Raw genomic sequence first — 10,780 nt, 5'->3', positions numbered from 1 at the left:
AGTTTTTCTCTAGATCTGCTAAAAAAAAACTGTTCATTCCGAAAAGCAAATATCTTGTGGGTTGTCTAAGCTACAATAATCAAGACGGATCTAAACGTGTCGGTGAACCAAGTAGAGGAACGACAAGTGGAGTTCCTTGTTCGTGTTCGTTGATACTATACTCGGGAAAACACTCTTCAACTGTAAGTATGCTTAAACTGTGCTTTATACATGCTTCCTGGCTTTGGGGATGTTCCGCACATGTTATGTATGTTTAACTGTATTCCCCTACAGTGATCAACCTGAGTTCATTGAAGAACTCCTACTAGATACAATTCCCTTTTATTTCTTCTTCGACAATAATGAATTCATTTCAATTATGTAGAATTTCAAATGATGCTTCCCTTTTGGAATACTCCAACCAGTTCACAGAGATGTGGGGGATACATTTTTCAACCAAGAACCTGGAAACTAATCATTGATTCAGTTTCCCATGCATCACATATGGTTTAGAACCTATGTTACCACCTTTTAATCACGACGCCTAATTGCCCGTGTATGTTTGTGGTTTGCTTAACACCAAGATCCAACTTTTGTTTAGGCTATGCATGTAGCATCAAAACTTTAGTTCATCTTTACTTCCTCTTATCAAGTGCGCATCCTACATGTCGAATATATTGGATGTTCTTGATATTATTCTAATGATCTTTGATCTAGATCAATAGAAATTGGTATAAAATCGTCATAATCCAACATTTACGAGTTATCTTGCATATATCACATGCACTATACACGATTGATTGTAATGCAAAAACCATTTGCATTTTGAAATCTATCCATGTAACTTTTACCTTATTCTGTTTCAAGAGATACTGAATCTTGCTAAAACCTTTGGCATTGCCATGTGACATAAGGTGAAGGTTCCTCTTCAAGGTCCTTCATGTTTTAACTTTAGTAATAACAGCCTAGCTTTATACTTAGTTATAACATTCATTACTTAGATTTACTCATATCGCAAAAACGCCCAAAAATACAAACTTTGGGGCCTGTTTTTGCGATTCTGTTCTCATGAGTTAATTTTAAAACACCGTTTTCAATCAGATTAGGGTCAAAAAAATTGAATTTCCGAAATTTTACGAATTCAGAACATTTTCTACGATCTATCTAATAATCCAGAAAAATTCAAAAAATTCACGAAAAAATTCAGAAAAATTCGACATTAATCACAAACATAATAACATTCCAATAAGTACTTTAAATACATGTTGCTCATGATACCACTTTTGGGGTTTACAGTTAAATACATAACATAATAGCGGAACAACCCCGACCCAAAGCCAGGAATCATGTATAAAGTACAGATCAAGCAGACTTACATTTGTAGCGTGTTTTTCCTAGATTCAACGTATCACGAACACGTACAAGAACTCGAAATGTTGTTCCTCTACTCGGTTCACCGACACGTTTAGATTCGTCTTGAGATCGATGGCTTAGAAGTCACTCAAGATATTTTCTTTTTGGGAAGAACACCCTAATGGAGGCAAAGAGAGAATTAGGGTTTCTCTCTAGCCTTAGGTTAGAATAATCTGGTTGCATTAGGTTAGGAAAACATCTAGAATATGTTATTAAAATAAACTTTCTAATGGACCAAGCTAATCGGCCAAGCACAAGGCTCAACCGGCCAGCAAGGCCCACGAGGAGTGCGAGCAAACGCAGGTAGCCTGCTGCTGGGCCGCGGGCCATAACACAGCAGCTGCTGCCCTTTTGTGCACGCATCCAAGCAGCCAAAGCCATGGGCCAGCGCTGCAATCATGCGTGTTGCGCCCATGGGCCTTGCGCCTTAAAGCATGCTTGGCTCGTGGTTTGCTTTCGTATTTGCGATTAAATTATCCTTCGCTAATTTATTTATCGTTTCATACTTGACGATCCATTGTCGTACGATACGATTATTCTTTTCGCCTAACTTACTAATTTACGCAACATGATATACGATTTCACGATCCAATGTTAAATCGTATAATTATGTTTTCCGAACTAATTTCCCGAAAAGCTATTAAATGAATTTCCGATACATTTAATCTGGTGATTTGTTACATGCCAATGATGTGACCTTATATGTTCAGTCAAGAGTAAGTTGTGATCTTAATTAGGATTAGAACTCACTGATCGGAAGCATTACTCCAGCCAGCTGTTCCGATCACTTGATCTCACTGAATTAATAGTTCGTAATTAATCCGAACCTTGGAATTGGACTAATGCACCTTGTGTGAAGGACATATTTCCTTCAAAGATAAGAGTCATACTAAAATTAAAATAGCTTTTATAAACTTTCGAAAATTATTAAAAGAGACTACCTAACAAGGAAAATTCATTATTAGTAATTATAACTTTATTTCTGCTATAAAATATATTTTATGAAATCATCAAATATTGGGATATTGCATAGTGCTACATCGCCCATTGGCCTTGCGCGCTTGGCTCGTGGGCTGCAGCGTTGCTTGTCCCCTTTCGTATATGCGTCTAAGGCCTTGTGGCCATTATTTTTGTATAGTACTTGACGACCCAATGTCGTACGATACAATTATTCGTACGGTCCGGCCTACGATATACACAACATACCACTATGATCCAACGGCTTATTGTATATTTACTGTTTTTTTAACTAAATTCCAGATTAGCTATTAAATGAATTTCGGATTCATTTAATCCAACGATCTGTTATATGCCATTGGTGTGACCTTGTAGGTTTAGTCAAGAGTAAGTTGGGAGCTTAATAAGGATTAGAACTTGCTGATCAGATACATTATTCCAGCTAGATATATTGATCACTTGATCTTATTGAATTAATTATTCTGTAATTAGTCTAAACCTTGGTATAGACCAATGCACCTTGGGCGAAGGACACATTTCTGTCAAGGTTAACTAGCCCATCTACGCATGTCTTGTCTTAATTCACTCCCAAGTATTTCGCAGTTGTTGGGGCTCGCTCCGGTGACCTCCAAGTCACAAGGTGATAGAGTTCCTCACCAATTTCGCCAACTTGTATTGGTTGTTTTACTATATATTTATCCTTTATATACACGGTTGCTAAACGCAATCAAATTTTAATTGACGCAACCCTTTTTACACTCATTTTTTTATTCTAAAAAACTCTAATCCTCACTTTTTTTATTTTCTCTAAACCTTTTTTATATTATTTTGGTTCAAATCATTTTTTTTAGTGTCGCGTGTATGTGTATCTAATCAAATTAGAATATTTATTCTGATTGCAATGAACGATTTTTTTGACTTGTAAGATCTTAGAATTGAGGTAATTTTCGTTTTTTCCTTGTTTTTTTGAACCATTTCATGCAATTTATATGAAATAAATAATTTTATTTTGTACAGAATGACATAATTTAATTAACCATTTCGTACAAATTGAACAAAATATAGTTAACATTTCGTACAAATCGAATTTAAACGAATTAAGTATTACGTGCAAATTGAAAGTCAGATGTATTTGAACCAAAATAATATCTAAAAATATTGAGAGAAAATAATAAAAGTGATGGTTAGGATTTAATTTAGAATGAAAAAATGAAAGTAAAAAGAGTTGCGTCAAATAAAATCAAATTGCATTTAGCAACCTCTTTATATATAAATTTTGGACGTTATTACTGTCATTCTCTTTCTATATATGTTAAAATTCCATCTAAAATAGATAACCAATAAACTTAAAAGCTTGACATGTTATCAGTAGCGGAGACAGGGGGGCCAGTAGGGGCGGCCGCCCCCCAAAAGGTGAAAAAAATAAGATATATGTTATAACAACGGTAAGTATAACCTATCAATTTGCCTTTGCTCCAGTGGTCAAATGAGCATATTTGAACCCAAAGATACAAGGTTCAACTCCCATCTTCAGCAAAATTTCCTTCTTTTTTTCCTCATACCTATAAAATGTTCACATTTTTTATGTATATTTCTCGCTCCCAACTTACAAATTTCTCGCCCCCCAACCTACAAATCCTGGCTCCGCCACTGCATGTTATCCCGGCCTCTCATTGTCAATCGACCGATACGATTACAATATAGAATTGAAACTTATATTATTTTCGATAGTTAACACTTCTCCTCTATGTTAGCCAATAGGTATTAGGTACCAATTCCGCTTGCATGGACCCGGTCCACCATTAAGGTTACCATGGACCAGGGTAATTAGGTAATTTGCAGCGCTGAACCGTTTGAAATCACGTGTTCCAAAATAACAGAATGCGCGAAACCCTAAAATTGAAATCTCTCTCCTCCAGCAGCAGCTTCTCTCTCTTACAACAGCTTCTCTCTCCTCCAACAGCTTCTCTCTCTTCGAGCTTCAACAATGGAGGACGATTTAATCGATTTGAATATCGATTTAAATCGCGCAATAGAAGAAAAATTGTATAATTATGACGGCAATATTCGAATCCTAATAACTAACTACGAAGAAAATTATAGTAACTTTCATACTCATTGAGTAATTATTATTATTTTAGAAAACTTTGAGAATCATAGAGAAGTATATGATGTTGAAGATGAAGATGAAGGCACATCTCAGCAAGTTATGGTTGCAAATCAATGTATTGAAGAAGGTATGATATAGTATCTTTTAATATATATATAGTAACTGTTATATTGATATAGTTAACATATTATAATTGCAGTAGTGTAACTAACATAGAAAGAGGAATTATATTTAACGCAGAGTAACTATAACATACAAAGAGAAACTATGTTTAATGTAGAGTAACTATCTCATATAGACAGGACTTATAGTAACTGTAGAGTAACTATAAACTATGGAGACTAACTATATAAAATGAAGAGTAACTATCACATATAAAGAAGAACTATATACTGTAGAGTAACTATCACATATAAACAAGAGTTATATTAAGTGTGAGTAACTATAATATATAAACAGTAACTATATAAAATAAAGAGTAACTATCACATATAATGATAACTATATTTAAAATAAAGTAACTATAATTTATGAATGGTAACTATATTAATTATAGAGTAACTTCACATAATGAAATAATATAAATAAGAAATAACTACATTTAATTTATAGTAACTATAACATATAAAGAATAACTGTATTAACTGTAGAGTAACTATAACAATCAATAGATCCTAAGTAAGTATGTTAAATATAGAGTAACTATTACATGTAAAGAGTAACTATATGAACTGTAGAGTAACTATAACAATCAATAGATCTTAAGTAACAATGTTAAATATAGAGTAACTATAACATATAAAAAATAACTATATAAAATGCAGAGTAACTATCACATATAAAGAAGAACTATATACTGTAGAGTAACTATAACTTATAAAAAGGAGTTATAGTAACTATAATATATAAACATTAACTGTATAAAATGAAGAGTAACTATCCCATATAATGATAACTATATTTATAATAAAGTAACTATAATTTATGAAAGGTAACTATATTAATTATAGAGTAACTTCACATAATGAAATAATATAAATAAGAAATAACTACATTTAATTTATAGTAACTATAACATATAAAGAATAACTGTATTAACTGTAGAGTAACTATAACAATCAATAGATCCTAAGTAAGTATGTTAAATATAGAGTAACTATTACATGTAAAGAGTAACTATATTAACTGTAGAGTAACTATAACAATCAATAGATCTTAAGTAACAATGTTAAATATAGAGTAACTATAACATATAAAAAGTAACTATATAAAATGAAGAGTAACTATCACATATAAAGAAGAACTATATACTGTAGAGTAACTATAACATATAAAAAGGAGTTATATTAACTATGAGTAACTATAATATATAAACAGTAACTGTATAAAATGAAGAGTAACTATCCCATATAATGATAACTATATTTATAATAAAGTAACTATAATTTATGAAAGGTAACTATATTAATTATAGAGTAACTTCACATAACGAAATAATCTATATAAGCAATAAACTACATTTAACTTATAGTAACTATAACATATAAAGAATAACTATATTAACTGTAGAGTAACTATAACAATCAATAGATCCTAAGTAACTATGTTAATTATATAGTAACTATAAAATATAACGAGTAACTATATAAATATTAAGAGTAACTATCACATTTAATGATAACTATATTTGTATTTGTACAGGTTCAATAATACATTCAATTGATACAAACCACAACATCTTTGAAAATCCAAATAATGAGCAGGAAGAAAACATTGATAAAGAATTAGATGGCAGTTTAATTGGAGAAGCAAGGAAAACAACCGATGAGATTTATGATCTATATTGCAAACATGCTGCTATTATTGGTTTTAGTGTACGAAAAGGGAAGAATAGATATAAAGAAGGAACCACAATTGTTAATGGAAAATACTTCTACTGCTCTGCTGCTGGAATAAGAGACCCTCCTAAAAACAAAGAACTCAAAAATGAAGATGATCAATCAGATGCAAAAAAGAAAGAAAGGAGAAAGAGGGTTATGATAACAAGAACAAAATGTGAAGCTCAAATATTTGCAAAGAAGAATGAAAATGGAGATTTTGAAATAGAAAAGCATGTAGTGGTACATAATCACCCATTGACAAGAGAAATAAGTAATTATCTCCACCGATCGGAACGACAAATGACAGAACCTAAAAAAGAAGCTATTGAGGCAATGTCAGAATGTGGTCTAAGACCAATGGAGTCTTATAGGTATATGTCAACAGAAACTGGCGGAGACGACTGTGTAGGTCATACGATGATTGATCATCTAAACTACTGCTACAAGTTAAAAATGAAGCAAATTGATGGCAAGGATTCACAAACACTAGTGAACAAACTGTATGACATACAATCAATAGATCCCGAGTTCTTTTTCAGAGTAAGACTCAATGCTGAAGGAAAAGTTGAGTGCCTATTTTGGAGGGATTCTATGATGAGAGAAGATTACAAAATATATGGAGATGTTCTAGTTTTTGATACTACATTCAGAACCAATAAGTACAATCTCATATGTGCTCCATTTGTTGGTATCAATAACCATTGGAAAAACACAATGTTTGCTTGTGCTTTCATTGGGGATGAAACCACAGAATCTTTCGTTTGGGTGTTTGAAACTTTTCTGAAGGCTATGGGAGGAAAGCATCCTATATCAATTTTCACTGATCAAGATGCAGCTATTGCTGCTGGAATAGAACAGGTACCTCTTCATATATTATAGTTACTATTTTGACAATATAGTAACTCTTTATAAAATATAGTTACTATTTTAACAATATAGTATCTCTTTATAAAATATAGTTACTATTTTGACAATATAGTAACTCTTAATTCAATATAGTTACTATTCTAAAATTATAGTAACACTTTATAAAGTATAGTTACTATTTTGACAATATAGTAACACTTTATAAAGTATAGTTACTATTTTGAAAATATAGAAACTCTTATTAAAATATAGTTAATATTTTGACAATATACTAATTCTTTATAAAGTATAGTAACTCTTTATAAAATATAGTTACTATTTTGTGGAACTATATATATTCATTATTGTTTTTCAGGTTTTTCCTTCTTCAAGACACAGGTTATGCTTGTGGCACTTGAGTAAAAATGCAAACAGTAGGTTTGGTTTATTGAAGTCTGATAAAAACTTCAAAAACGCATTCTACAAGTGTTTAAGTGGGTGTATAACACCAAATGATTTTGAAGAAACTTGGAAATCTATGATCAACACTTTTAAGCTGGAAAAAGATGACTGGTTCAACAGATTGTATGGTCTTAAAGAAAAATGGTGTACAGCTTTAAGTAAAGATTTTTTTTCTGCCGGTATACTTTCTTCACAAAGAAGTGAAAGTACAAACCATGCTGTTGGTTTTAAAGCAAATAAAAGTACAACATTAACAGAGTTCTATAGTATTTTTCAAGCTACAATAAATCGATGGAGAAAAACCGAAGAAAAAGACGACTTTGACTGTACAAGGGGAATACCAACTTCAGAGCTAAGTATGAGTGCTATATTAAAACATGCAGCAAATGTATACACGATAACACTTTTTCGTGATTTTGAAGAAGAGTTCAAGCTTTCTGTGGCAAGTAGTACAATGTTCAAGGGAAGTGTAGGAAGAACAATGTTTTTTGAAGTGTGGATAGAAGGAATAACAGGTAAAAAAACTATAAATCTTTATTTATTATTTAGAGTAGATGTTCTTTTGAATAATATTACATTATATGTAAATAATCTAACAGGATCAAGGCAAGAAGTTCAATACAAAATGGAAGATTCAACCGTCACTTGCACATGCAAAAACTTTGAAGAATCTGGATGGTTGTGCTTCCATTGTTTAAGAATATTGCATATACATTCAATCAATACAATTCCAGATCGTTACATAACAACAAGATGGACTAGATATGCAAAGAAACAGATATGGGAAAGGGTTGATACAATAAAAAGGGAGAAAGGTGAAATCAACAATTTTACTGGTTGGAGATTACATATGATCAGAAGGTAATTTTTTCAATATACATTAGTTCATTTTCATATATTTACAATTACAGTTGATATTTTACTTAACACTTAAACTCTATACCACAGATACTATAACTTAATTTTGAAAGGGCATAAGATAGCAAAGGCCAGAAAATTTATCGAGGAGAAGTTTAAAATGGATAATAAAGCAGTTGATGAAATCATAAAAAAGGAAGAAGAAAGGAAGGCAAAAGAAGAAGCTGCAAAGATAGCAGAACAAGAAAAGGCAAAAGCTGAAGCACAACGAGAAACACAAGACGGGGAATCAACTAATTCTGAAATAACAATTGTGCTTGATCCTGATCGTGCTAATACTAAAGGAAAGAGTAAGAAGAGAATAAAGGGTCAATATGACAATTACAAGCAGCCATCAAAGAAAGGAAAAAAGAAACACAAAGAATTTGGATCCAAGACACCCAATATTCAATTATTTATACCTAAAGAACAACTATTTTAGTGATGTTCTTGTTTTATTATCATATACAGTTACTTCAACATTTTTAAACAAATTTATTGAGTGTTTATACTATAGTTCTCCTTTACAATACATAGTTACTATACATTCAGTATAGTAACTCTTTATAAACACACAATTTTTATTTATAGTAACTCGTTATAAAATAGTTACTATTTTGACAATATAGTATCTCTTAATACAATATAGTTACTATTCTGAAAATATAGTAACTCTTTATAAAATATAGTTACTATTTTGACAATATAGTAACTCTTAATAAAATATAGTTACTATTCTGATAATATAGTAACTCTTTATAAAATATACTTACTTTTTTTACAATATAGTAACTTTTTATAAAATATAGTTACTATTTAAAAAATATAGTAACTCTTAGAACAATATAGTTACTATTCTAAAAAAATATAGTAACGTTTTTTATGCAATCAAAATGACTTATAGTAACTATATGTTACTCAAAAATAAAATACCATAAAAAAGAGAGTAATTGTATCTTATTAAAGATAACTATATCTGTAAGATAGTAACTATTTGAATTTATACACAAAATTATTCACTTTTTATATATACCAACTCTTCACATTTAGTGGTCACCCTTCTTTACATATAGTAACTCTATATAAAATATAGTTACTATTTTGATAATATAGTAACTTTCGTTATGCCATCATATGACTTACAAATTTATAAGAGTAACTATATTTGAAGAAAGGTAACTATTTCATTCAAATAGAAACTATATTTAAAATAAGTAAATTGAACAATATCACACAAATACTGCAAAAGTTATAATTACTCTCATATATCAAACAATTAAAAATCATTGAGAGTAACTATATCAAACTTAGAATTCGACTACATACAAACACAAAAAATATTTGAACAGTAACTATATCAAACTTAGAATTGTACATTCTAAGTAGTAATTCGACTACATACAAACACAAAAAATTAAATTGTTTTTTCAGCAATAATTATTAACCACGTGAAGCACCTCGTCCACGTGCCTTCCCGCGTCTGCCTCCTCGGGTGCGTCTCCCGCCTTTGCCACGTCCTTTCCCTTCAACATTGACATCTGTCTCAGCTTCATCTTCTGTTTCAACATGTTTGGATTTCCTTGCTGAACTATTTCTTGCAACAATTTCAATTTTTGAAGCATCATTCATGTATTTCTGCGTCAACTCTTCCCTTTGTTTAATTAGGGCATCCAAAACATCTTGTTTCCTGTATTTCCTGAATGCAACCATTCGTTTCAGATATTCATCTCTGTAACAATTCAAATCTGACAACACAATGGTGCCACAAATACAAGCCCTGAGAAACTTCCTGAAATCTTCCTGCAAATATTTGAACAGTAACTATTAGAATAAAAACAGTAACTATGATAACAAAACAATAACTATAAAGAATGAAAAGAAAAATATGAATAACATTAATTATTTTTAACACAAAAACTTACATCTGCCAAGGGATCAAAGTCAAAAATCCCAACACCATCTTGTACCGTTTCAACACCATGAAAAACCATCATTAACATCATCAAATAGACACAACAGTCTTTGTCATAAGCACCTCGCTTCCAATTACCACCGATCGGGATAAATTTGAAGCTTTTAATATCTTCATGATGAATGTTATCCATATTTTTCAGTAGTTTTTCCAATGAAGAACACTGTACAAAACATATAGTAGGTATTATCAACATATAGTAACCTTTGAAATCATATAGTAACTATTACCAACATATAGTAAGAATTAAAATCATATAGTAAC

At 31.0% G+C, this 10,780-nt stretch overlaps 3 protein-coding genes across 3 annotated transcripts; 2 read left to right on the top strand and 1 right to left on the bottom strand.

Annotated features, from left to right (window-relative positions):
- Positions 1-4,230: 4,230 nt before the first annotated feature.
- On the top strand, positions 4,231-8,201 carry LOC130471481 (protein FAR1-RELATED SEQUENCE 5-like). The gene is made up of 5 exons (XM_056841651.1): positions 4,231-4,378; positions 4,491-4,586; positions 6,161-7,197; positions 7,562-8,162; positions 8,197-8,201. The coding sequence occupies exons 1-5, from the start codon at positions 4,231-4,233 to the stop codon at positions 8,199-8,201; spliced, it is 1,887 nt and encodes a 628-aa protein (XP_056697629.1).
- A 48-nt stretch (positions 8,202-8,249) lies between these two features.
- Positions 8,250-9,053, top strand: LOC130471419 (protein FAR1-RELATED SEQUENCE 1-like). Its single transcript, XM_056841532.1, has 2 exons — positions 8,250-8,508; positions 8,596-9,053. The coding sequence occupies exons 1-2, from the start codon at positions 8,273-8,275 to the stop codon at positions 8,984-8,986; spliced, it is 627 nt and encodes a 208-aa protein (XP_056697510.1). The 5' UTR covers positions 8,250-8,272; the 3' UTR covers positions 8,987-9,053.
- An 877-nt stretch (positions 9,054-9,930) lies between these two features.
- Positions 9,931-10,649, bottom strand: LOC130471480 (uncharacterized). Its single transcript, XM_056841650.1, has 2 exons — positions 10,467-10,649; positions 9,931-10,344 (listed from the first exon to the last, which is right to left on the bottom strand). Exons 1-2 carry the CDS (start codon positions 10,647-10,649, stop codon positions 9,985-9,987), a joined length of 543 nt encoding a protein of 180 aa, XP_056697628.1. The 3' UTR covers positions 9,931-9,984.
- Between the last annotated feature and the right edge of the window lie 131 nt (positions 10,650-10,780).

This window comes from Spinacia oleracea, chromosome 4, assembly GCF_020520425.1.
Source record: "Spinacia oleracea cultivar Varoflay chromosome 4, BTI_SOV_V1, whole genome shotgun sequence".
In the NCBI taxonomy this organism is placed as follows: domain Eukaryota; kingdom Viridiplantae; phylum Streptophyta; class Magnoliopsida; order Caryophyllales; family Amaranthaceae; genus Spinacia; species Spinacia oleracea.
Note: the sequence above shows the minus strand (reverse complement) of the source record. Positions and strands in the feature narration are given on the sequence as shown.

Coding starts and splice junctions, on each gene's coding strand:
- LOC130471419 (XM_056841532.1), top strand. CDS start 8,273: ATGGAAGATTCAACCGTCACTTGCACATGCAAAAACTTTGAAGAATCT. Junction 8,509..8,595: donor AGATTACATATGATCAGAAG/GTAATTTTTTCA, acceptor TCTATACCACAG/ATACTATAACTTAATTTTGA.
- LOC130471481 (XM_056841651.1), top strand. CDS start 4,231: ATGCGCGAAACCCTAAAATTGAAATCTCTCTCCTCCAGCAGCAGCTTC. Junction 4,379..4,490: donor TGAATATCGATTTAAATCGC/GCAATAGAAGAA, acceptor TTATTATTTTAG/AAAACTTTGAGAATCATAGA. Junction 7,198..7,561: donor TTGCTGCTGGAATAGAACAG/GTACCTCTTCAT, acceptor ATTGTTTTTCAG/GTTTTTCCTTCTTCAAGACA.
- LOC130471480 (XM_056841650.1), bottom strand. CDS start 10,649: ATGGATAACATTCATCATGAAGATATTAAAAGCTTCAAATTTATCCCG. Junction 10,345..10,466: donor ACTTTGATCCCTTGGCAGAT/GTAAGTTTTTGT, acceptor AAATATTTGCAG/GAAGATTTCAGGAAGTTTCT.